The 27,107-nt window shown below is 35.4% G+C and overlaps 4 protein-coding genes across 7 annotated transcripts; 1 reads left to right on the forward strand and 3 right to left on the reverse strand.

Annotated features, from left to right (window-relative positions):
- Positions 1 to 684: 684 nt before the first annotated feature.
- On the reverse strand, positions 685 to 8,991 carry LOC143899436 (aminopeptidase N-like). Its single transcript, XM_077409728.1, has 13 exons — positions 8,715 to 8,991; positions 7,415 to 7,993; positions 6,156 to 6,602; positions 5,679 to 5,862; positions 5,263 to 5,419; positions 4,950 to 5,031; positions 3,593 to 3,942; positions 2,693 to 2,970; positions 2,164 to 2,375; positions 1,695 to 2,039; positions 1,533 to 1,602; positions 1,264 to 1,365; positions 685 to 909 (listed from the first exon to the last, which is right to left on the reverse strand). Exons 2-13 carry the CDS (start codon positions 7,936 to 7,938, stop codon positions 781 to 783), a joined length of 2,880 nt encoding a protein of 959 aa, XP_077265854.1. The 5' UTR covers positions 7,939 to 7,993; positions 8,715 to 8,991; the 3' UTR covers positions 685 to 780.
- A 151-nt stretch (positions 8,992 to 9,142) lies between these two features.
- Upf3 (UPF3 regulator of nonsense mediated mRNA decay) lies at positions 9,143 to 15,132 on the reverse strand. Of its 2 annotated transcripts, none has more exons than XM_077409732.1 (6): positions 14,790 to 15,132; positions 13,088 to 13,502; positions 12,819 to 12,970; positions 10,848 to 11,508; positions 10,352 to 10,572; positions 9,143 to 9,647 (listed from the first exon to the last, which is right to left on the reverse strand). In XM_077409732.1, the coding sequence occupies exons 1-6, from the start codon at positions 14,940 to 14,942 to the stop codon at positions 9,432 to 9,434; spliced, it is 1,818 nt and encodes a 605-aa protein (XP_077265858.1). In that variant the 5' UTR covers positions 14,943 to 15,132; the 3' UTR covers positions 9,143 to 9,431. The 2 variants fall into 2 exon arrangements, with proteins under 2 accessions (XP_077265858.1, XP_077265859.1); XM_077409733.1 differs by having other exon boundaries at positions 10,857 to 11,508; positions 14,790 to 15,131.
- A 636-nt stretch (positions 15,133 to 15,768) lies between these two features.
- On the forward strand, positions 15,769 to 23,489 carry Su(z)12 (Polycomb protein Su(z)12). 2 transcript variants are annotated; one of them, XM_077409731.1, is made up of 10 exons: positions 15,769 to 16,038; positions 17,501 to 17,547; positions 18,651 to 18,828; positions 18,951 to 19,042; positions 19,155 to 19,347; positions 19,402 to 19,767; positions 19,838 to 20,142; positions 20,582 to 20,633; positions 20,700 to 20,835; positions 20,922 to 23,489. In XM_077409731.1, the coding sequence occupies exons 1-10, from the start codon at positions 15,939 to 15,941 to the stop codon at positions 21,562 to 21,564; spliced, it is 2,112 nt and encodes a 703-aa protein (XP_077265857.1). In that variant the 5' UTR covers positions 15,769 to 15,938; the 3' UTR covers positions 21,565 to 23,489. The 2 variants fall into 2 exon arrangements, with proteins under 2 accessions (XP_077265857.1, XP_077265855.1); XM_077409729.1 differs by having other exon boundaries at positions 20,582 to 20,835.
- Positions 23,473 to 26,740, reverse strand: LOC143899442 (methyltransferase-like protein 22). Of its 2 annotated transcripts, none has more exons than XM_077409736.1 (6): positions 26,290 to 26,740; positions 25,028 to 25,094; positions 24,807 to 24,938; positions 24,558 to 24,743; positions 24,315 to 24,482; positions 23,473 to 24,229 (listed from the first exon to the last, which is right to left on the reverse strand). In XM_077409736.1, the coding sequence occupies exons 1-6, from the start codon at positions 26,377 to 26,379 to the stop codon at positions 23,922 to 23,924; spliced, it is 951 nt and encodes a 316-aa protein (XP_077265862.1). In that variant the 5' UTR covers positions 26,380 to 26,740; the 3' UTR covers positions 23,473 to 23,921. The 2 variants fall into 2 exon arrangements, with proteins under 2 accessions (XP_077265862.1, XP_077265863.1); XM_077409737.1 differs by having other exon boundaries at positions 26,249 to 26,739.
- Between the last annotated feature and the right edge of the window lie 367 nt (positions 26,741 to 27,107).

The raw sequence follows: 27,107 nt of genomic DNA on the forward strand, positions 1-27,107 counted from the left end.
TTCTCTTTACGTTCGACAGAAAAGGAGAAAAGATGAACTGTGCAAGAAATTCAGCTAAAACAAATGGGCCTAAAGTAAAACGCTCGTGATCGCTCTCAAGTTCCTCTCTGGCGTAACCTAATCAGTGTACGGAGTTTGAGGATTCAATAAATAAATAGTAATGATCTTTCTTATTAATAAAATGTCTTATTTATAGATACTATTATATAAATGTTAAATATAAATAAAAGTTATTAATTTGTTAAAGCTATTTCTGAAAAATCTGACCAGACTTTGAGAGCCTATTTTTACTATAGGATAAAAAAGATTCATATATATAAACATGTGTGTCTGAAATAACTTGCATTTCAAAAATTTCAAGAGTGTTCGATAGTTTGTAATAAAATACTACGAGAAAGATATATACACTATTGCATGAGGACGTCATATCACACAATTGATTTATAGTATAAATGTTTACTTGAAATTTACATTAGCTATTTTAATAAAAAATAAATTTTTGAAAATTTATTATTAATATTTTAGAAAGTCTCTAATAACTTGAGTACATTTTTTTGGACACATGTCCATATAAACTTTTTCTATCCTTTTATACATATAAGCTTGATCAGAAACATCCTGTACATAAAAAAATGACTGATAACTATTAAATGTATTAAACTTAATTACGCAATAATCATAAAACATCAGGTTTATAGCAAAAATATTTATTTTATAATCAATTGTTTATTTTACAACCAAGTATACTTGCATTTATCGGCGTCTCCTGTTATAAAGTTATTAAACGTACATGAATACGAGAGAATCTGTGTTTTTATGTCTTTTGATTTGAGATAAGCGTAAGTCTATCTTGCTTTTAATATTCAACATTAATACATTGACGTAGTTATTTTTAATCATTTCGTATATCTGCAAAACAATTTCAACATTATATATACAAGTTGCAAATCTTATACAATAATTAATTTTGAAGTGAGATTATGGCTGCATTCCGATATTTACTGTCAGCAACTGACAGTAGTGAAAATCTATAGTATACGTAACGTAAAATATAGAATATCAGCACTGACAGTGAATATCGGAATGCAGCCAATAATATGTTGCATAAAAAATGTGAAAGAATATATGTTACATATTGAATATTAAACACATGAAGTGTGTATACTTATGTTGTGCACAGCTAATTGTAAACTTAAAATAATATTGATGCTCGGATAAGTATTTTAATTGTAAGATAATATTTTTGGATTTGTATATACAAACCTCTTGTCTGGTAAATGCCAAACCAACTACGTCTGTGCCAGAGAACTTATGATCAGCATCAGTTAGTATTCGTCTATGCATATTCTCCACAAAGTTTTTTATCTAAAATAGATATTACTTCAACATTTTTTAATCAAAATATTTATAATATCTATGAAATACTTGTGGTATAATTGTTGAGATATGAAGTTCGATTAAATAAAAAGATAATAACTAAAATGTAAGAAGCGTTTGACTTATTGTTAGAAAATGAGTAAAATGAAATTTACCTTATCAAGATGATTCGGAGAATACACATGATTTATAATGTCAATTAATGCTGCAGTTGTACTCATTTTTCTATAAAAACAAAACAGACATAATATATAGTTGGCATATATAAACTATCATAATTTCAAGTAGAATATATTTATAAAAGAGAATGTTATTACTCGGGCTTGATTTCGACCCAATTGGATAATATGAAATTAAGCGCTGATTCGTTATTTGGATATCTTTCAACAATATAATGAAACATATTAATATAGTCTCTCGGTATAATCTTATTTTGTTCTTTTACTCGAGTAGAAGAACCCCTACGAGGTGCTAATGTCATTCCTTCCATAAACATTGATATGACTTGACAATAGTTATCGGAGCAAGTCAAAAATTCTAATATTTTGGTATCACTTTGATTTAAGTAGATATCATATACTTTATTAATGGTAACATTATCCGCTGTCGACAAACCGTGGCAAAATGTCCATTTTCTCCACCACGGCAAAGAATAGTCGATTCTAAAAAGAATGATCGTAAAAATTGAACTCGTATTCTTATAATCGCGATAGAAAAAATAATTTATGAAGCAATTGGAAATACAATAAAAGTATAACTATAAAACAATGTTATACAAAAAATTACGCAAGATTTAACAGATCCGATCTCAATTTAGCGTTAGCTTCTCTCCTGCAGTCAACATCGCCAAAAACACACGCCCATTTTGCGGCTTCTTGTCTCAAACTTTTAAGAAGGTGATTCTCGTCCTTAGGACACTCCTCGTTATTCTCGTCGGGATGACACTCTTTGTATCCTATTTTACGAAGAAGTGGAACCAATCGGCTAAGTACCATTTCCTAAATGTTGTAAAACAATATAATTTTATCATTAGTCAATTTTCAAAAATGTAGCACGAAAAATATACGTTTAATTAAAAATTTTCTTATTTCAAACAATACAAGATACTGATATTTCTTTATTCATTTTTTAATCATTGCATATATTTTAATATATTATGGCAGACGCCCCACACATTATACATATAATCGATCAAGGGATGCGGTAGGGTCTCGCACGACATGTATTAATTTTTGACAAATTATCTATTAGTTCTTAATACAAAATCGATGTTCTTAATTTATCAATTGCACATTGGTTTTTTAACAAAACTTACTTTTATCTTGACTTGGCTTTCGGGAAATGGATAGATATATGACATGCGTTCAATAACTTTAAGCATGGGATACCATGCTACATAGTCTGTCTCTTGCGATAAATAGCTCGTGAGTTCCCAGAATATGGAGGAATTAAGTTTGCCCATCATCATAAAGTGAAACGCGTCGTCGATGATTTGAGCACGATTGAGAACATGAATTTCCGTATAGTTCTCAGAGCTGAGAAAGCGTGCAATTTTTTTCCAACTCTTGTCATCATAGTTGACACGATAATATCCTGTAATATGATAAACAAACGTTATTTGCCAGTAAATAATTTTGATATCGCATTTGATGAAAAATATTTCCAAATATTATCTTTTTACTTTTGAATCAGATAAAAAGAATATTTAAATCTGCTTGTGTTGTAAATAAAAAATTCGAATTAATTATCTGCGCGCTTATGAAACGTAACATTAAGTCAAGTATCCTGGAGATATTTACTCGACAACGCATTTATAATAGGATAAAATGAAAATTTTTGCAAAACTGATCTTTATTTCTCTATATATTATACGTATTACTGTAAAAATTGAACTAATAATTTGATTGCTACACAGCTGACAAAAATATGTGTTGAATATTATAAATCATTAATAAACAAAAATCAACATCAGGTGTTTGCGTGAACAAATTGTAACGTAATATAATGTAACTAAAATATAAATATAAAATATAAGGAGTAACACATTTAGAATAAAATAAAAGACCTTATAGAAAATACTGCAATTCCAACGACCTTGATTCTGACATATAACGTTAAGATTAAAATGATTGATCTCTTTTTTTACAGTTTTACTCAATCTTATCATATAGAGCAGACACAAAAGTACAATAAAATGCAATTGTTTAATATTTACCAACTTGTTGAATGTTAAATATTATCCAATTATCTTCTGAATAACTTGCATCAAATCCAAAAACCAGATACGGAACTGGTGGTTGTAACAAACGACCTACTAAAGCATTAAAATTTATATCTGGCTGTGTAGTATATGTCACAGGAATCCACCGAGCGTCTGGTGTATTGTATATCGAAACGTTAACTAATATGGTATAGTAATCAGAATATTGCATTACATCTAGAATAGGATAATGATATTTCTTTATCCAAGGCTCTATCATTGCTGTTATGTTAAATTGTCCTGTAACTACTGCTTCATTGTGCGCAGCTTGCATGGCAGACCAAAAATCGTTCGGAGAAGCTGACCTAACAGAAATTTGCAAAATTTAAAACTGATTAGTGTAACATTGTACATACGTATTATACATAAATTATAGCAGATCACATCAAGAAAAATAAAACTACTACTCAATTTATATGATTTTTGTATATAATAATATAAATAAAAGAGATATAATAATTTGAGATATAACTTAATTGATTTATTAAAGAATAAATTCTTCTAATAAATAATATGTATTCGTTTAGAAACGTGAGAAGTAGGTATAGTTACGTGAATGATTAATATAAATTTGTATAAGAACATGATTAAATGATAGAAGAGATGAAAAGAGATATGTATCTCATGCATCCAGTAAAGAAAAATTAATTGAAAAATGAGGTAATTAGTTTGTGGTTTATTTAGAGTTATTATATTATAAATTAAATAAAGATGAAAAAGTTCAGAAAAGTTGTCAATCAATGGCACACATTATGTACCTTCTTATTCGAAATTTTTAGCTCAAATAATTACTAAAAATGTGACATACAGCGTTTCTAATAATCTATCATTTCCAATTAAACATTAAACACATACAACATTCCTTTTATAAGTCATTTTTATAAGATAAAACAGAAGCTAATTTAGAAAAAAAAATTTAGTTAGTTATTTTAGTGAAGTAAAAAGTAGAAAGAGAAAGAGAGAGAACAAAAATTAATAAAATCTTATATGTCAAATGTTAATAAAAGAGATAAGAAAAAACTATCAAACATAGAATAAATAAGAAGAAATAGTAAAAATTGTACAGAAAATCTGGGTTTGTATTAGAAATACAAGAAATGCTAAAAAACTGACATAAGAACACAACAAAATAAATGATCACTACAGAAATACACTAATTAAGACATCACTTGACATGGCAACAATAAAATATAAAAATAAAAAAAGATATTGTTCAAAAAAGAAGAAATAGTAGAGAATATAAGATAACGATAAGGTAATAACTAATATAAGGTAACGAAAAAGTGTAGTAACACACAAGATGAAGACTCACTGTTTCCTCAAATATATATTAATTCCCTTCTGAAAGACCTTAATGCCGATTAAGTGTTGTAACATGCGCAGTATAGCAGGTCCTAAAATAAATCACATTGTAAGATAAAATATGTGATTAAATATGATTATAATATATTTACAGCCTCCCGAAACTGACTGATTTTGTGAAGGATTTTCAATATAAATTTTATTTTTCTAGTAAAATAACGTGAGTGAAGTAATATAAGCATGAATTTTTATAGAATGTTAACTTTCAATTAATCCTAATAAAAAATAATTATGTAAAATATACATTTAGCATTGCTTTATACCTTTAAGATAGTAGGGTAATGTGAAAAGTGAATTAAGTTCAAACATATTGTTGACTTCTGATGTAAGAGAATCCATAATATAATAATCGTCTAAATAGAGAGATTCTTGTAGGGTTTGGATTACGAACAAATCCATAATTCGGAAATCTGGGATATTCTAGACATCAAAGTTGGTATTATTATTTGCAATAATTAATAGTGTTACTATTTTGTTATCTTACGTCAAGTTGCAAGATATTATAAAGATTTTCTAAGATTATACATTCTATATAAATGAATAAATGTTGAAAATCTTCTCAAATAATGATAGAAATATTTAAAAAATATTCTCACTTTTTTCTTGTATTTGTCTATAAATATATTCTAAATATTCTATTTCTTTGACGAAATATTATTACAAATGTATTAAAAAACTACTTATTGATAATATCCATTCCGAGCAAGGTAGCAATACCCTCATGCAACCACATGTGTGACCACCATGACGCTCTAGTCACAGAACCGATCAGTTGACTTGCTAGTTTACGCGCTATTAAACGCGAAACCTCTATTTTGCGAGCAATGGGATCTAATTCTTTATTGTAGATAATATTTTCCTCTCTAAAAATCGTTTATAATTGATTAACGCAGTTATGTAAAATCCATATATATCAATATATAATAAATTATATAATACGCGTCATTAATGGTATAACTATTTTAAATAGCGAAATAATCAATGTTTGCTTAGCATGTATGTATAACAGGAATATCTGTTTTTTATATAATAAGACATGTTTGTAAAATAGGATAGAATATATACTTAAATTATAACATTATATATATTCTATACTAATATTATATAATAATAAAGAGACACTGTGTCATATTATATATATATATGTGTATATTACCTATAAAATACCATTTGCCATTTGTCCATGCCATCATCTAGCCATCCTGGAATCGCGAAGTGTTGCTCTCTTAAAAATTTCCCCAAAATTGGCCACTCATTCTCGAAAGCCTGTGTAAAGTTTGTAATTATGCCACCCGCATCTCTTATATTCTCTCTCACCTGTCGTCTGCTCCACAATTGAAAATCCGCCGTGAAAGAAATGACGGACAAGCGGATTAGAACAATGGCTACGAGGTAAGTGGGTATCGCAGGAGTAGTGGCAAAACGCGCCATTATCTTATTATCTTTAGACCGCCGCGAAGAAATGACTGGCATATTCGAAAGTGCAGTGTAACTATTATGATACTTTAGATTAATTGTAAAATTAGCTTTTAATCCTGGCTCATCCCAACATGGAAATAAACGTCGTGTTCCAATCGCCGAGTTACGTGTTGCAATAACCCATCTACGAAATTTCGATTACATATATATAAAACAATAAACTTTTAATCAATATGAGTTATAGTATGAAAGCTCAAGAGGACATAAATGCGATTTCGGTGTGAGCATTCTTTCTCTTCTTTATTTTGGATTAATTAATACAAAACTAATTTTTCATCGTTTTCGTTTCATGCGCGATATTTTAACGTGTAATACAAAATTTATATACTGCATATAGAACTATCATCTATCATTTAAAGATGATCTGACAATCAGTAAAGATCGAAACCAGTAAGGAGTTGATCATTTTTTTACATCTGCAATGAGTACGTACAGTAAGTAAAATTGAAAAGAAAAAGGGAAAGAGAGAAGATCGTCTTTTTATGGCACATATATTCGAGCACTAGGCTCTTATTGGCCTCGAATTAAAATTATAGTCACAACTCAGTTTTTACCACCCCTTGCAAAATATTAATCTTCTCTAAGGCCGTTATTCATAGTCGGTTCTTATATTTAAGACCGTCTTAAGTACAATCTTAAGGTGTCATTTTTTATAACCAATCACAGAACCGTATTAGCATCTTAAGATATTACTTTAGACGGTCTTGAAATAAAATTTGACTATAAATACCGGCCTACACAAACGCACATTCTTTAAAATAAAATAATATTAGCATTCTAGATCCCTCTAAAATTCTATAAATTTATTTCAAAACTTTCTAAATAATTTCTTATTAAAATATCATATAATGTGCAAGTTCTCGATACAGTTAACAAACTTTTAATTTAAATCTTATTAATAGTGTTTATAAAAAAAGAAAATGTTTTTATACTCACTCTTTATGTCCATCCCTGTTTACGTATGAAGTTATTGAAGTTTTGAATAAGCCTCCCGATTCAGCCACGATACCCGAAAATACGATATTCAGAGTATAATTATATATAGGCGATAACTTATGCTTAAAATCAAGAATGGCAATTTCCTGCTTGGTAACATATATAATATCATGTAAGTTATACATTATAAATGCATTTGCGCCAACACCTTTAATCAACGTGGCATTAGTTATTATCAAATTTACTGAGTGTAAACTTATGTTTGACGGAAGGTTGTGAGTGTTGATTTTTGTTGTGTCGAGGCTGATATTGCATTTGCCGTGAAAAGTATACATGTCGATGTCTAATTCAATATCATAATGTCTCGGTACTATATGAGCAGGCAGACGGAAATCAGCTGTGAGTTCGGGTACTGCGGTATCGAACAATATGTCGAACTCAATGTTTGGATTTCCATCGGAAGAAAAAGCCGTAACAAAGATGAGTATTAGATGTCCACTTAGTAGGAATTTTATAAATTCCATAGCACTTTTCCAAATAGATTTCTGGTATTTTCAGGAACGTATCTTTGCTCGAAGACTAAGAAATGTAAACAAAATGTAATGTGAAAATTCAATTTTATTCAAAACTTGAGAAAAACAATAAACCAAGGTCAGGCTCGTGTTTGCAAAACAACCGGAAAGGCCGGTGGGACGATAAACAAGCAAAATAAAATTACAAATAAAATAAAATATGATTTATTACCATATATCTAACTGTCGGAAGTTAGACAGTCCAATATAAATCACATTTTGTTTAATTTGCATAATTTGTAATTACCTAATTTGCTCGTTTATTGTCCCACGACTTTTTCGTATTTAGTTGGTTAGAAAAATTATTTGTACAAATTTTTATTTAACAAATTTACAATTAATGTAGATAAATAATAATAGTTTTAGTACAGATACGGGCAATACGTTAACTTAATTGCTATTGTGTAAGGAAGGGGGGGGTATTAAACATTTCTAACATTTAATATGCAAACAAATCCAATAAAAATTGAAATTTTAAAACATTTTTTTTATTGCAAATGTAGGTATTGTGGCTCAAGAATAATATACTGTTTTGAGACGTTTTAATGTTAATGACAATTTTGAGAGAGGTATCTTTTATAAAGTAAAACTATGATGCTTTTGCATTCCACACAGGGTAATATGTAAATGTTTTATTTCCGGTGACTAATTTTTGATCAAATAACATTAAAATTGTACTGATAGGTATATATCTACTTTTGTTAGAATTAATTGTAATAAACGCTTACCGTTATGACTCCTCAATATTAGAAATGTATCTATAAGGTCCAAGTAATGCCAGAAAGCGGCCTATGTAGCATACTGTAGCTGAGTGACTCCATCCAAAGAACATAGTTTGCTTGAGATGCGCAAGCAAATTTGCGCAGCTGAGTCGAAAACGAAGAATTGTCCCTACTGGGTCATGTTCCAAAACTCACTCTGGGTAACTAAAATCTATAGTTTACGTCACGTACACTGTACACTATAGCATTTTAGTTAACTAAAATGAGTTTTGGAAACATGACCCTGTATATCCTTATCCTGTAGTTCATTGTTTTTGCTTCATACGATAAAAGATTTCAATAATCTTTGGAAAATTGTTCAAAACAATTAACCTAATCGTTAAAATCGATATTCCCATAGTTGTTCTAAAAATATTTTAATAAAAAAAACCATATTGTATTTATTAATTCTTTATTATTACAGTAATAAAATTGCATCTAAAAAAAGAAAAGAAACCCGCGAAATATGTATGATATAATCAGACTGTGCGTGAAATGTTTATCTAACATATTGCTTAGAATTATCATTTTAACACATGTCAAAGATGGCGGTATGTTTTATACAGCACGAGGAAAATTATATTATACACGGCGATGAAAATTCTGCCGTGCGCAGAAGTCAAAGCGTCATTCGCGAGTCTGGTGGAGTATGTCCGAATGATAAGAATTGGAAATGAGAATCTGTTATGCTACGTCACGAGTGATGCTACGTTTGAACGTCATTGAACGTACTTCCGTCGCGCTAACTTTTCCAGACTTTCCGGCCGCGGAAGAGACGCTGGGATTTGGCGTGGGGCTCTGCGACAGGGATGACCGTTCGTCGTTGGATTTTTCGCGTTCCAGTCGTTGCTTGCTAAACTTGCCCATGCCAGGTCGGTAAATCTCCATCGCTGGACGATCCTATAAAATCGATTGTATAGTCAATAAATATTTTCACTCAAATTAGTATGTTAATGAAATTGATAGAGAAAATATAAATTTTATGTACAAGCATCGAAATCAAGTATAGGTTTGATGAAAAAAATCATGGAAAAAAATCTAGATTCGCGAAGAATTAAAAAAGTAATTGAAAAAAGGGATACATTCCACGTTTGAGAAAGTATGTTTACTTTGCATATGTATCATAAACCCTTGACGCTTTTTTTTTACATGCAGATATACTATTGAATGATGCAATTTTTACCTGATGTATCCACAAATTACACAATACATAGCTCTCATCTTGAGATACTGATCAAATCAGTACTAAAACAATTGCTTGTTGAGCAAAAGATCCTAGGGTTTAATTTAGGGAATTCATCTTGCATATATGTATAGCATTAAAATTTTTGAATAAAAAAAAATGTTCTACCGTGATAAAAACAAACCCAAAATATGTATTTTATTTCAAAATTACTGCGAATAAACAAATTGCAATATTGCAATTATTTCCTGGGAGAAACTTTCAAACAGCCTATCTCCAAAGGTGGACAAGAGACTTACAACACGCCCGTAAAAATTGTGATTGTAACGAAATTAATGAGAAAATCAAAGTCCATGGGACTGCAATTATTACATTGGAGAGGCTTAATTCGGGCTATAATGTCATCGAAGAAGCTTCTTACCTTATTTCGTATCCTACGCTCCAATCGTGGATCTTTCTTATCTTTTTCTTTTTCCTCGTTATCATTCTTCTGGAGGTTACTTTGGCCTCCTCCATCTAACGATTTGTGACGCCGTAAGCAATTGCCATCGCCTGCACCGCCTTCGCCGCTACTTTCGAGAGAATTACGCCTCTTTACAACTTTCGATTCCTTATCTTCGGAATCGTCCTCATCGTTGACATCTGTGCAAATGTGTTCGTTACATCATGTTACATTTGTCACAAAAATATTCGTGCAGATATCCTCCCTCGTTTATTTAACGGATTTACAAAATCGATTCTGTTTCGTTGCTAACTAGACATTCGTCAAAATGCGTACTTATTTTACGACGGGAGTAGCTCCTATCTAGTTTTATATAAAAAGACGTTATTAAGTTCCTGAAGATGTTGGAATCAATAACGCTAAAAAAAATGAGGGAAGAAGTAAATTCTCTTGTATGATAATTATACGAATAAACCTTTTTCACCTGCATTGACTGAACCGTTTCCTTCTTCCACATTATCCTGGTAATTCTGTACCGCATCCATTGTTATCCTATCCTCGGCAGTATTATGTAGCTCACATTCGTTGTCTTTAACATGCCTTAAATCGTCTCCATTGTATACCGACTCTTTGCCGTTTCCAGTTTCCTTCTCCTGTACGATATCATGTTCCTCCTTCGCTTTCTTTGAATTTGTGTCGTCGTCCCCGTTGGCGTCGGCAATCTGTTTTTTCGTTTCTGCCAACTTTTTCTTCTCTTGTCTCATTTTTTCATAACTTTTTCCGCGTCTTTCCTCTACCTTTCTGTCTCTGGACTCCCTAAACTCTTCCTTCATCTCATACCTTCTGTCGTCTCGAAGATCGATCCTTCTCTCCTCTCTTTCGTCGCGTCTTCCGTAAGGCTTTTTCTCATCGTATCGCCGTTGCTTGATCTCTCTTTCCTTATTCCTATCGTCAACTCGCTCTCTATACCCTTTAACGATAGGTTTAGTTTCTCGATCTCGCATTGACTTCTCTCTTATTTTCTCGTCTCTTTTAGTTCTATTTTTCAGCTCCTTCGGCGAAAGTTTGTCCCTCTCCTCTTTGTTCTCTTTATCGTCTTTGCTCGATTCTTTATCCAAATCTGGATTCCTTAAAACCTATAAAAAATTAAACACTGCATCTATTTCAGAATATCTATGCTATTAATTTAATGTGGTCAGTATCAGAAAAACATTTGGCCTGATTTTTGTGTTGATGCCCATTATTCTTTTTTTGCCGCCTGTGGCAACAGACCATTGGACAAACTTGTCAAAACGTGAAGTGATAATGACCGGCGACATGAAAATCAGGCCGAAATATTTATCTGATGTCGATCACTGTTCCAATGTAGTTTATTGCCTTTTATCGTCTTACAGACTTTATGCCGTTTTGCGCATGTTATTTACTTCTTCATAACGCTTGTCTTGCAACAAAATATGAGCACACTATCAAATATATAAATCAAATCTTTTTTTTTTTTTTTAAATTTTCTTCAAAAATTGAGTACAGATTAAAACAGTTACAAAGTATCCTATATATGGATGTATGGAATTACATAAAGTTTCAAGAAAACCATAAATATAAAATTAATTGCGATAAATATGCGATAAACACTCCTCTCCCGAGAGCCACCATCAAACCAGCTCGTCAGCATCAATTTTTCCGTCTGTCTCACGATACAGCAGTGGATCAATTCACAAAGTTAAATCCTGAGAGCTCATTCTCTCTACACGCCGCATTGACGTAACATACGATTCTTTCGGCGTAAACATTGTACCACAGCTTTTTGCAGGTCAAAGTCAGGAAAGTCAGGAAGAAATTCGCGGCTACTAGCGTAAACGAAAAGAACCTCAAATATATTCTGGCGCATTAAAGATTTCAACGGAGAAAAATATGAGTTCTTTCTTTTGCCAATGAAAAACTTTCTTACATGATCGCCTTTGTAGAAACAGAAATAAGTTTTGCAGTTAACTTGATTACTGCCAGTTAAATATCGTTTCTTGACATCGAACATGCTTCTAATCGGTTTTGTCTTTTTAACGTGCTCGTAAAACCTTTCGTGAGTCTTATAAAATTTCCCTTGCACCCGTTTGTATAAAAATCTATCGAGGAAAACCTCTTCTCCGTATTTATATGTACTTCCGTTTTCGGCAAAGCATTGAAAGAACGAGTCTTCAAATTTGACATTTGTGGGGTGGTGAGATGTGGGAAAATTGGGTGATTGTTCGTCTTCCGCATTATATATATACTGCAGATGAAAATCAATATTTGGTATCAGCAAATACAGTAAAGAATGACACGATATGCAGCACGAAACTGTCTTGATCGAATATTGGATAAGAAATAATTACAAAGCAAAATGGTTATTATCCCATAATATTCCGTACTGTATTTGTTGCCAGTTGATGTATCGATTCGATTACTCTACCTTAGAAATAACAGGATCGTCTTTAGTCCTCCGTCTTTCTATATCCCTCCGTCGCCTCTCTTCACGTTTTTCATCCCGAAGACGTTGTTTCTCTTGCTTACGAAGCTTCAAATACTCGAGCAGTGGAGTTGTCGTGATCTTCTTCACTGTATCTGTACGGTAAATCATTTATAATTTTAAAACTTTCCCTTTGTACGCATACATGTATACGCATATATAATACGTATACATCTCTTCACTTGAATATACAGAAAACGAAAAGCACTCACTGTCTGGTGGTTGGTAAGAATACTCGGTTTTCGATTGGGCTACGCTTGAATCAATGTCCTGATTTTTTAAATTTTCTAAGAAGCTTATGTAATACGGGTCGCTCTCGATGGTGCCGCATTTGAGATCTTTTTTCTTGCCCACTCGTTTCTTTGGTAATCTTTGAAAGGGTGCAAACTCCACTACCGCGGGATATTCCACCCCTTTAGAATCTACGAAGACGTAGTTATCGAACTTCTCCCGAAACATGAAGATGTCTTGTTGCTCCATGAAATTAATATAGGCGCGACAAAACGCAAACTGGCCAAGGGACATGTCAGCCTTTACGAAGTACATATAGTCATGTTCCGGCAGCGGAGAAACTTGCTCTAAGAATTGATCCTGAGTCATTGTTGGGGGCAACCTTCTGATCACCACCTAATCCCAGTTAACAACATAACATTATTTCGTATACACTTCACAAAAAATATTAGTTTAAAAGATATAACTTGAGGTAAAAATGTATGAACACCTTAAGTTTGTATTTTCTAAGACAATTGATCTCAACATTAATATATCAATTACCATGTCATATGCAGTTCATATATGAATGACATTTGTTTATGAAAGTATCCCATCATTCAATACGAGCAATATCAAAATTTCATTTTAAAAACCCCATTTCTCCCTGTTTCATAGCAAAAAAATAATAATAAAATTATAAAGGAAAACATATATTTAGTTTCCCGTGAGGTTTTCATAAAGTTGAAGGTCATTCATATATAAATAATGTGATAGTATGTTTAATCTCAGAATAGCCATCTAATTTTTTTGTGTAAACAATTATCTGGAACATTTTTTACTCCAATTAAAAGTCATTATTATTAACTATATATTGTATATTATTGACTGTTTTACAACTTATCAGTATACGAGATATCTTGAAATCATGTATATAAATTTACCCAGTATTGCCTTAAAAGAGTAAGGAGAAATAAAAGAAAATAGGTATGGATTTACAATCCACAAAGGAAACTGTTGTGACCGAGCTTCACTTTCTCGCCGCTGGGATGCAGCGAGAAAAAAGCGATTACTCCTGGATTAGAGAATTACTTTTCACACAAGCTACTTAAATATCAGTATTTTTATTATGCCTCTCCAGTTAGCGAAGACTGAAGCATCTTCAACAACTCGTCACGTAAGCCTATTACATCCATTTATCATTGAACTTTTATTCTGAATCTTTCTCTATGTATCAGTCCAACAATAATGACCTATTGAGTCTTTAACTTGATTCTTTTAATGTTTTAAGTCACACAACTGTCCATTTAGGCCATACATACTACAGATGAAATATTTTATGAAATACAATACGCTGCTTATATACTCAAAATATTAAACAACCTGCGTGGTAAAGTTCAACGTGGAATTTCCAGTGAAAGAGTTACATATAGCATGGAACGTACTAATGTTAAGGGAGCTCGAGCGTTGTTCAAAGAATGTTCATTGAGCTTGTATAACTCATATCTTTGTTCAAGCCTGAGATCATTTTGCGCTTCAAAATTTTACTTTAGATTTAAAATCCGGCCGGTTCTATCACCCGAGTTATTTGACATAACCTATGTCGCGTTTCGTACTGTCGTTAGAAAACGTCGGGGGAAGCCATAATAAAATTGCCCTGTCGCGGCGAGAGAAGTTCGCATTCGTTATCGGGTCCGGGCGAACCTTTGTTATGGGACGACATTTCTTGTTATCTTTGGCCTTTCCGACATCCGACGAAGCGGTCTGCGTGTCGATCCGCACGGAACAGCCGTCGGTCTGCCCAGCAGTAGTCCCAGCACCCTCGGACTGCTGCTGCTGCTGCGCTTCCTCGGTCATTCTGATTCGCGACACGCGCTCGCGATCACCCTCCGAGATTCGAGGAACTTTCGTTGCCGCGCCGAACTCGCACCGGTCCAAAATATATGTCGTACAATTTTGCCCTCTCGACGATCAAACGAAGGACGTTTGACGTTTGATCCTCTCCGCGTTTACGCGATTATCGCGACCATCTTGGCTCGATCCTGGCGCAGTGCGCAGTCCTCTGGCACGAAGGAGAAGACCAATTGGCTCGCGCGCAGACAGAACGGCCAATCAGGTTTTTCGTGAAGTTGATGGGCCTCTTCCCGCGCGATTAAGCGTCACTTCGTCATGAACCATGAAGTCGTCAGCTGTTTGGACAAATTCAAGAAGTGGCAGAATAAATTGTTCTTCTGATGAAAAAATGTCTAATATTTTGTTAAAAATTTTCTAGAAATTTCTTATATTTTAAATTTATAAAAAATTTTGAAAAAATATATGTCAATTTCTCAAATATATATATATATTACTTCCAGAAATAACTGATGGATAAGAATTTTCGGAATATTTCAGTATCTATATGAAATGTCTAATAAATTGCGCGGATTTTCTCATTATATTATTCAGAATTTGAAATATTTATGAAATATAAGCTTCAATTAATTTGTCTAAAAAAAATCTGGAAATATTTTTTCGAAAAAAAATCTTGGCGCGATTCGCGATTTCTGCCAGAGGTCGCGTATCGTCTCCCGCGGATGGTCCGCCGGTCCGCCGTCTCAGCGCGCCGCGCGCCGCGCGCCGCCGCGTTCACGACGATGCGCGCCGAGCGCCGAGCGCCGACGGGATATATGGCGCGCGCGCCGCGAGGGGTCGCGTCAGTCGCCGTGGGGCCGCCGCCGGACCGCCGCAGTTTTCGCGCGGGGCGGGTGTTGTCTGTTGTCGTTGTCGCGTCGCAACTTTTCGCGCGACCGAAAGAGAGAAAGGTTGGAGTTACCGCAGGGGGGAAGCTCGTCGTGCACGGAGGACCGCGCGAAAATGCCGCCGAAGAAGCGGGAGAAGGATCTCGACGGGCAGAAGGGACCTCGTATGGATCAGATCCAGGCCGACCACGAGCTCTTTCTGCAGGCCTTCGAAAGTAAGCGAAAAAAACATCACCGCCGCCGCCGCCGCCGCGCCGCGGCCTTTACACCTCCTTGCCGCCTATCGGCGGCCGCGCGTCACCCCGTATCGCGATAAGCGGTCCGCAACCTCGTCTTTGGTCACCCCCGCGTCGATACTCCCTCCTTCCCCTTCCTTCTCCTCCTCCCCATGCCCGCGGAGGGCGCGCGACGCCCCCGCGAACGTCGGGGGGCCCCGCCGTTATCTCGCCGCCGTCCGCCGTCGCAGGCCGTCGCGACCGGACCTAACCCTATCCGCGCCGAATCAACTGCTGGGGCGCCCGCCGTGGCGTGCGACCGCGCGTCGGTTCGCTCTCCGCGCCCTCCGTTGCTTCCGAAACGCGCGGACACCTGTCATCGCGCTCGCCTGTGCCGAGCTGCCGAGTCTGCTCGTCGGCCCCGTCGCGCGGACGTTTCTTCCTCTCGAGGAGAAAGGAATTCCTCACAATCGTACGCTACATACGCCCCCTCCCTCGCGGGAAATATATGCGAGGAAAAAAGAGACTAAAATCTTTTTTTTTTTTTTAATTCGCGCGATTCACAATAAATCGGAGAAGGCTTCCAAATCGACGCGAATTAAATATTTCATTGCGAGAGACGAGAATTGAACAAAGATATGAGAATGCGCGTTTATTTGTCGCGTTGCCATGTCTACGGTATGCTTTGAAATGTTTTTCCCAATATGATGAACATGAAATGTGTTGTAGACTCTGCTCTTGCGAGTACCCGTGAGAAACTCCCGAGACGTTATTTTTATGAGGATGAATAAAAAAAATTATGGGATCAGAGGGGTTTAACCTGCTAGCGTCGTAACAACTAGGGTTGCAGGCGTCTCAAATAATTTTGAGTCAAACCCGTTCATCACCTCCCATTTGATACCTGATTGAAGGATCGTGTCTCGGCTTGTTTCGGACTACCTTTAAATCCTACGAGACGGTTTTTAAATTCGAGAAAGTGAATCGTCTCGCGGCCATCTGGGGATTCTATCCCGTACTAATGATATGGACGTGAATAAAGTTTTATTTCTGACGAGAGCAAATGTAAAATCGCCAAGTTACAAGCTTAATTTTTGCCAAGTTATATAGTTATCATTATATGTATGTATGTGATATAAACTTATATTTTTTTCTCGTTTGTTTTGTACACTTTGTCAAAATCCAAATTAATCCAAAATTTTATAATAAATTAAAGAAAATAAATTAATTGCAAATAATGCGTTTAACTCATTCATATACGTGTAACGATACTGCAAATTGGCATGAAAATTGGCGGAGAAAAACTATGAAAAGAAAACAATATTTGCATTGGAAATTGGAACGCATTTTGTCATAACAGTAACATACATTTTCATAATAATTTTATATGTTGTGCAACTATATTTTAATTTATTCTAATGTCTTAACGTTCGGTTGTGTAACTTTAAATATCTTATTTTTTCAGAACCAACGCAGATTTACCGGTTCCTCCGCACAAGAAACCAAATTTCAGTGAGTAGACGATAATCTTCTTTGTGTCCTTGGTTTGCTCGTAATTTTAACTTGCGTTGCCCTCAAAGCGTTAATTATATTTTGTTCGTTTTTGTTATACGCGAATGTATAATTTCGAAATTATGGTGTATCAATAGTTCTTAACGTAACGAGATATACGAAAGTAAATAGTCGTAACGATACAAGCATTTGATGAAGGTAAGTTAAGATATGTTCCTTTGACTCATTGTCAGTTGAAAAGTTGAGATATTGCCTTGTGATCGTGGTTTATATTTTCATATGCTTTTTAAAATGTCTGCATATGTCTTTATATGTAAAATTTTTATGGTATGGTAGGTATATAATGTAAGTTTAATTTAAGGGATCATCCCACTTTGACGGCCCAAAAACTAAACTATTTTTAATAATTTTTTTCACAGTAAATACACCATATAATGAAATGAATTTTTGGGGGATTTATTAGGGCACTCTTAAATAACACCAAAAAATTTTTGTCATAATTTAAAAAAATTTTTACTTCATCGCTTTTACAGCGTCAAAATAGCGTGTCAAAAAAGATGCGAGTCCGCTGCGTTGATCAGTTTTTTAATTCAGGCTCACCTGAAACAAAAAATCAAAAAGATTCTTAATCTGTATGAGCGTCGCTATGTCCCGAACTAAAATTAATAATTTTTGTTTAAAAGTAACAAAATGTATTTTGTAATGTAAAAAGTAAGATAAAATAAACATTTTGACCTGATTTTAGTTCGGGACATAGCGACACTCGTACAGATTAAGAATCTTTTTGACTTTTTGTTTCAGGTAAGTCTGAATGAAAAAACTGATCAACGCAACGGACTTGCATCTTTTTTGACACTTCCGTTTTGACGCTGTAAAATCGATAAATGACAAACATTTTTTGGCGTTATTTAAAAGTGCCCTAATAAATCCCAAAAAGATTCATTTTATTATATAGTGTATTTACTGTGAAAAAAATTGTTAAAAATAGCTGGCCGTCAAAGTGGAATGACCCCATAAGTTATAAATATTCAAATTATTTAAGAATCACAAGCTGATTTTCCTTGATCGATGGATGTATATTGAAATTTAATATTTCTTTTTAGCCAATATTTCTATACAGAAATTTAACGTATATGCGGCAACGTATGTCCAGAAGTCACAAGTCACGGCGAGGATTTAAGGCCGAAACAATTCTGGATAAATTAGTGAAAAAGCAGGAACAGAATTTCGGTGTTCGCGGATACATGACTCTTACGTTTTTAGGATTTTACGATAAAAAAGGTACGTCTCGATTATCGTAACCTTTTCTCCCACATATACCTGAAAATATTTTGTTGATGCTTGGTGAGACGTCTCATGTGTAACGATGATGTACTTCTTAAGGTTGTGATGTATAATTGTAGTTGAAGTATCGCAGGAGCCTGTCAAAGTGGAAACATTGTTGCTGAAAATCTGCCATAAGAAAAGAAAAGACGTTAGCTCGCCTGTCATGCAAGTAAGTTTGGTACCTGAGATAAATTTAAAATTTTTTAAATAAAAAAGACTGATTTAGTTAAGTTAAGTTTTTCATCGAATTGATTCTCGATTAAGATATGGCATTTGTTTAGGTTTCAGTCGGTACGAGTGAGGTCCCAATCAATCCTTCCGAGAGTCAGCCTCCATCGAAGGCATCCACGATTTCCATACCCAATGAATCCTTCAGCTTAAATAACGGTCATATAGCGAAGACTTATATGCTTTTGCTCAGGGTTTACTGCATGTCTAACAATGGCTGCCTTATAACTAACTGTGATTTAGAAGGTAAGGGCAACAGTTAATATATTAGGATATATTACAAACGGTGTCTTTTTCCAGAACCAGCTCAAAAGCGTCGTAAATCGTCCTTGGGTGCGATAAAGGTCAATGGCGAAGAAGTGAAACAGTATGGCTCGGAGCTTACTGTGTACGACAAGCACAATCGATGTCTGTTGACGGACGGCGAGTATGAGTTAGGTTTGCAGGAAGTACAGACCAATGTTAGATCCAGTCCTAAGAAACATAGTTCTTGGGAAACTGTGGCCGACATCAAAGACTGCGAACCGTTCGACATGTTCAGGCAAGGACCGACGTTAAAATTCCGGCTCAGTTGGACGATGGAACCGAGCAACGGTCTGGTGGATAGACCGATGCCGATACCTCCGATACCGAGCGGCGACAATAAAGAGAATCGATCGGCCAATGGTCAGTTCTCCGATATATGCACCACATTACACGGAAACGTCGCTTTAAACGTTTACCGTTATCTTTTCAGCTGGTTTCGAACGTTCATCTTCCGTAAATCACAATAACAATAGCACAAATAATAATAATAACGCAACACTGCCAACGTCTAGTCCGCTAACGCCCTCGTCGAGAATTAGCATCTCCAACGAGAAGGTGGACGCTAACGGAACTCAGCAGATAGTCTATCAATTTTTGTACAACAATAACAGCCGGCAGCAGACAGAGGCCTGCGAAGATCTACACTGCCCCTGGTGCTCGTTGGACTGCGGCAAACTGTACTCGCTTCTAAAGCATTTGAAGCTGTGTCATTCGCGATTCACATTCACATACGTGGTAAGCACACTTTACATTTACATTATTTATATGTAACAAGTACAGTTTGAACATTTACACATATACGATTTACATATATATCGGCATCAATAACAAATATTGCACATTTTTGATATTTCCAGGAAATTTTTATTTTTTTTTTATGTTATTTTATCAGCGTGTATTTCAGCAAGTACTTCTTAGACGGTAATAATTATAACTTCTGAGCAATCAGCAAAATTTTCCCCGATATGTGCCTGGATTCTATGTTTTTCACAAAACCTCATAGATATATTCCTAAAAGATTTTGCAACTACAATATTTTCCATTGATGCCATTGATATATGATAATCATACGTTTGGAGAGAAATAAGCAATTAATTTGATTGGATAAAATAAATTAAGAGATCTATTCTCCATGCTGTGAAATTAATTGATTGTGAATGCTTCTTTTTTGCAGCCAATTCCACAAGGTGCCCGAATTGACGTAGCAATAAACGAATGCTATGATGGTTCGTATGCAGGTAGTCCTCACGAATTAATTTCACAACCGTCTAGTATACCTTTTTCAAGAACAGGACCAACCAGACGTACGAGCGTGACGAATATCGTGGTGTGCCGTCCGAAGAGAACGAAGCCAAGCCTGTCCGAGTTTCTTGAACTTGACGAGAATGAGTTTGAAAGTCAGAGGCCTTATATCACCGGCCACAACAGGTAAGCGTTGTGGCATGAACAGTTACGATAGTTATAGTATAAATAATCTTTTGTATTTACATTATAAACATGTATACATCCTTTAGACTGTATCATCACACTGTAACTTGCCTGCCTATATACCCCAAAGAAATGGATATCGATTCCGAGGGTGAGAACGACCCTAAGTGGCTGCAAACAAAGACAATGATGATGATCGACGACTTTACGGATGTGAACGAGGGCGAGAAGGAGCTGATGAAAATGTGGAACCTGCATGTGATGAAGCATGGATACGTGGGAGACTGCCAGATACCACTAGCTTGCCAAATGTTCTTAGAGAATAAGGGGAAGGAGTTGCTTATGAAGAACCTCTATCGCAACTTCGTATTGCACATGTGCAGTCTGTTTGATTTTGGACTAATCAGTCCGGTGATACTGTACCAGACCATACAGAAGCTGCAAGAAATCATGAAGGAGGGCGGCGAGGATGGAGATGTGCGTAAAGTGCTGCAGAAATCACACGAGTCTCAGGTGGAGCATTGGATGGCTACAGGTGCGCATGCACATTTAATGTACGACACATCCAAAGGTGGTGTGACGGGCGGTGTTAAGATCAACTTCAACAACGACGGTTCCTCGAGCTCGTCGTCGAACGCCAGGCGAAAGACGACAACCGCCTCCATGCCGTTGGCCTCGCCCAACTCGCAGAATGCCAAGATGCACAATATGCATAACATCAGTACGTAAGCGCAGAAGCCAACATAACATGACGTGTGCCGTTGCCACCGTCGTCGAGGAGCAAGACTGTCATTCACAATAGTTCGATGCAAAATTCCGTTGTCGGGGCGAATCCCGCCCTTCCATCGTTCTTCGGCGGTATAATCTTCTCCGACGCGGAGCATCGCAAGCAAGATTATGCCCAACGGTGTATTCAATCAGAAGGTACAAGCACGCCGTTTGAACAGGCGGTCGAACGATCTATCCGCAAAAGTACAAACTCTGTAGTGCAAGTGACGAAAAGTAGCAGCGCGACGCGATCCCGTTGCACCGGTTGTCAATGCAAGCCGGCGAGAGCGCGAGTATCATCGAGTACCAGTGAAAACTGGTCCTGGACGCGAGCATGGCGACGAACAACAATAATGTCGCCGTATCCGCTAGCCAGAAGCCGTCCCCGAACGGAGGTAGCTTCCAGTAGCTGCTCATCAATAGTAGTAAGATCGATTTCGCGCGTTTTTAATGCAAATTGCATCTTCTTTTTTGTACAGTATTTGTTGCAAGTAATATAGACAATTATGCAATTGACATTATTGAATAAACCGGATGATTATTGTTTTAGCTGTTAAATCGATATTTGAGATTTAATTTAAAGCTTATGTGAATGATTATTATGAATCGAGAAGAGAGATAATAGGGAAGATGTCTGGCGAACGAGTTTATTCTGCTCGCCTCTGTGTCGATGATTCCGATTGCGAACAATAAAGCATTCGCTTGCTAAGCATGCGAATTTTATCATACTTATTCTTCATTTCTTTTTTTCTAGTCAGTGGCGTTTTTTTATTATTTCATTTTTTTTTTTAATGCTTTTATTTACGTAACATTTCCAGTAAATTCTGGTATATCTGCACAACTGATCTGTGAAACTCATAGCGAACCAGCTATTCCAGAAGTAACGCAAAATTTCATCACGCCCAATTTTGTATTGTAACAAAAGCGGAGAACAGACGATCTCAGAATTTGAAAATTAATTTTTTGAGGTAATTTTGGCACGATGAAAAAGAATGTCTAGTTCTACGTTCTGCATGCGAGGCAACTTGCGATCACGAGACGTCTTTTTACACATCCGATAGATTATTCTTTTATATAGGAAAGCGCGCACTTTATAAGCGGATTAATCGTAGCCGAACTTTATGAACTTTTTATCGCCCTGAATTTAATCATTTTCGGGAATACGCTGAGTAAAAAAATGTTGCGGTTACAATTTCTGAGATTTCAAGCGTGTGCATACATATATAAAATTATTATATATTTTATGTATATAATATATAACAATTTTATATATCTATATGTATATATACAAACAGATATATATACACACATATAAAAAAAAGTATAAGAAAACCTGTGAGGCTGTAAATTATACTTTACATTTTCTACATCGAGACGGATCGGTAGAGTGAAAGTGCCTTTTACCAAACCAAGCGCAGGCCTGAATTCGCAGAACGACGATCGACGATATTTAAGAAATATCGAATATTATCATTCGTTGTTATTTCTAAAAGTCGCAGAATTATTATACTCGATTTTAATTAATGAGATTAATCATTCGCAACACACTCGTCTCATTTTTTGGCGATCGTCGTCCTTTCGCGAGCAATTCAGACCTCTCTAGTATATCATATTAGAAATGTTATGAATTTGCGTGTAACATATACAACTTCTACTGCCGTGGTCGTTCGAAGAAGCGCTTACATTCCTTTATATATAATGTCTTCTTTATACTATAGGTAGTCTAATGAAATTTTTTAATCTTAGGATGTGCCGCCGGAGCTTTAAGTTCAACGGAATTATCGTTCTCTTCGAGCGACTTCTAATTCACTGTCCAATAATATTATCCATGGTAGGTTGTAAATAGGAAATTATAAATTACGAAATAAATATGTGGACGTGAGAAATATGTATTATATAATTGTCATTTTTATCACAATCCGAGTATCTTCGCTTTTCCTTTTAATTAATCCTTAAATTATCGTTTGTTATTCGTTACATGAATTCGAAGGATTAAAAGGAATAGATTTTTAGATTTTGTAGCTTAAGCTGAATCCTGTTTTGAAATTGTGCTAAATTTTGACTACTCGATTGTTTTATGTATCGACAAATATAAATGTCCACGATATAATCTTGTTTTAAATAACTTATTTTTTTTATAACTTACATTAATTACAATACTATATTTCATTAGTATATTTCGTCTACAGAGATCTTAATTTCTTTATGTGGCAACTTTAAGCTCTCTTTCTCTTTGTAATATTAAGATTTATATTTTATAATTACGATAATACGTTACGTGTTATCGTAATGTATTATTCGCATATCTAATTAAAAAACTATTTGCTATGCATATATGCAACAGATCTTGCATTGTTTTGTATCTTCATTAAAACCAAATGTTTGACTCTATCGTATTTGAAGTAGCGTGGAAAATCTATATTTATATAATCCACAGACCAATTCATTTTGTACTTTTCTACGCAACGTAAAAATTCTTCGTACATCGGGGCAGTGGTGTCCAAGTCGGCGACAGTAAAGACGTATCTTTTCTCAAGAGCGACGTAAATTGTTTTTTTCTTCTTCGTGTGTAGAAGTTTCATCAATGTGCGGACAAATCCGTCTGTGATTTTGTCATCGTAGATCACTACAAATCCAAAAAGAATAACAATAATACGATCGTTTCTCATCTCTATTCTACACTTGTTAAAATATAGAATTACTAAGTTTACCGTCCGCAGCCAATACAACATAGGCGCTTTGCAATCTCTCCTCCAACTTTTTCGACCATTGTAAGTTTAAAAAATTTACTTCCTCGATGCGATAATTCGATCTAACGTACGTATGATTCCTCAGAAAATTCCGTTCAATCAGATTCAATATACCACCCACGTTGATGTCTGGAATATTCGGATAAATTAGATTGAAGTTCTTAACGGGGGGGGGGGAAGGGGGGTTTCGAGTATTTGGATTACCGGTGCAAATGACTTCTTTAGCTAGGTAACTCGCCACGATGCTGGTCAGACCGACTCCAGATCCTAATTCTAGAATTATTTGATCTCTAAACGAGTCTGGATGCGACAAGATGTAGTCGGCTAACAAGAGAGAGGCTCTCCACACTTGCAATCCGACCAAACTGAGCTCTGTAGATACGCTATGCTCTGTAAATGCAATTCACTGAATATATGTATATATACAAGTATACATGATAATTAATTCTATACCTATTAGAATTACTCCTTCTCTGTCTCTATCTACATCTAGGTCATCGTCACTGTCGTAATTTAGCGTCCCGGCTGTGAATTCTGCCTCGATCATATAAGACGGACATTTAAAAGCGAATTTAGTTACCGCATCTGAAACCAAATACCATTGCTGTACGTTAAGATATGCATTATAAGCGTTACCTGCAAATTCAAAATATTATTCGCTAAACACGACTTACCGCCACTGCCAAGCTTCTCAGAGATACGATCGTTTTCCGTGTATATCTCCGACGTTACTTTATGCATCTTAGATAAAAATATATTATTAATAAACGTATTCTTTTTAAACCGATATGTTTAGTATTATATAATTAACGATCCGTATTTTACGGGTTATTAACATAAATTATTGTGTGTACAGTTTTTTATTTATCATAATATTTAATATATATTATACAAGATATAACGACGTAAAGCTCATTACATTTCACTTGTAACATGCTAATTCGTTTTTAATCATATATTTATATATATAATATATACATTGATAATATATAAAAACTCGATAAAACTACGTAACGTCTCGAGTCGCGCGTCGGAAATTAACGCGCGTAAATAAATCAGGGATCAACTTCGTCCCACGACGCCCGTCAAACGATAATGAAGCTCGTCGCGACCGACCAATATTATAGCCTCGTGACTGCATTTATTTCGGGAATTTGTGTCTTAACACGACAATTACATAATCCATAATCCCTGTGCCATCACGTTGCCCTGTATTATTACTGTATTGAGTAATCTACGTTGAATCTCTCTCTTCAGACTTAATAATTTAAGTATATATAAACGGCATACAATTATGTCGTTTAAAAAACTGCTAAAAAATTTGTAATAATTCTTTGATTGTATATAAATTCTATTATTCAGAGATTCACGAAGAATATGCATTTTATGGTCACGATAATAACAAATATTCATACAAAAATAAAATTTTGAAAGGCAATTTAAATTTTGATGCATTGATGCCTTTATCGTCAAATTTGCACTTTTCTCATACTTGTATCTAATAAGCAAATTGCCCACATGACAACAGATTGGCAGCAGATTTAACTCAAATATTACAACTGATAACCGATCCGTATATTTCGTCATATATTTACATTAAACTTGTGTTTTGCCGACAGAGCCCGCCAATGACAGCAGATTGTCGGTAGGGACCGAACAGAATCCGTCATTTCGTAAACATTAAAAATGGTTACGAAACGGCAGATTCTGTCCAGTTTTTCTACACAGTCAATCTGTCATTATATTCCACTACCTAGCAGATTCCGTATTATTTCCGCTGACAATCTATCGACCGAATTAATTACTCTCATTTCAAAAATACGTAACGTTTGAATCTCAATGTGTACTTTTGAATTATATAAAATATAAAAATATAAATAAAATACTAATCGCACTTTTTTCTATGGATCTATTGAGAGCGGCTTAATCGTTACACCTTGGCTCTTGTTTCGAGCGGACAATCGTCGCGCCGTTTCCTCTTGGTACGCGCTCTCTTCGCGGCATTCTCGTCAGCTGTGCTTGTCATTTTGCCATTACTTTAACCGCACAGAGGTTGCGGTTATGAACCCTCAATCTGGCCGAATTGAGATCGAAGTCATTTGAATTTAATCCGCTGATCTCTGTGACGTCGACAAATCTCGCGGTGACTCCGTCACCGTGCTCGTTCGTCTCTCCCGGGGCTTGCTCCCGTTCTCGATCGCAATGCAATGATATCGCATCGTTAAATCGCCTCACTGCACGGCGCCATTGCGACTCCAATGACGCCACGTGACACGCGACACGTGACTTTTGACAACCAAGCACAATCGGCAAAGTCGCGCGACTCGCCGTGTGGATAAAAATGTAAGAACATCGCCGGCGTGTTTCGTAAGATTATCGGTTTGTCCGATACGAATTGTTCAATATATCTAGAACAAAAAGGTGGACAAAGTCGCCAGGATGAAAAACTGCTATACATATATTGAAAAAAATCTGTCGTACAAAATTGTTTTAATATATCGAATCAAAAATATATGTATATAAAAAACAATTGTGCATTGGAACATAAATGGTATTTCCGTAAAATGAATGTTTAATACTACATTTATGCGAGCCATTTATATACTTCTGTAAAATATTATAAAAATCGAACCCCTCGGCTCTTTTATCCCGCTCAAGCGTCAATCCGTTCGCGCTGATCATCGAACGGTAATTCGCGGCGATGACCGCGATCGAGTTCGAGGAACACGTCAATCAAGCTCCGCGAGCGAAACC

The sequence above is a fragment of the Temnothorax americanus genome, unplaced genomic scaffold (genome assembly GCF_048541705.1).
Source record: "Temnothorax americanus isolate GAGA-0224 unplaced genomic scaffold, ASM4854170v1 Scaffold27, whole genome shotgun sequence".
Taxonomy (NCBI): Eukaryota; Metazoa; Arthropoda; class Insecta; order Hymenoptera; family Formicidae; genus Temnothorax; species Temnothorax americanus.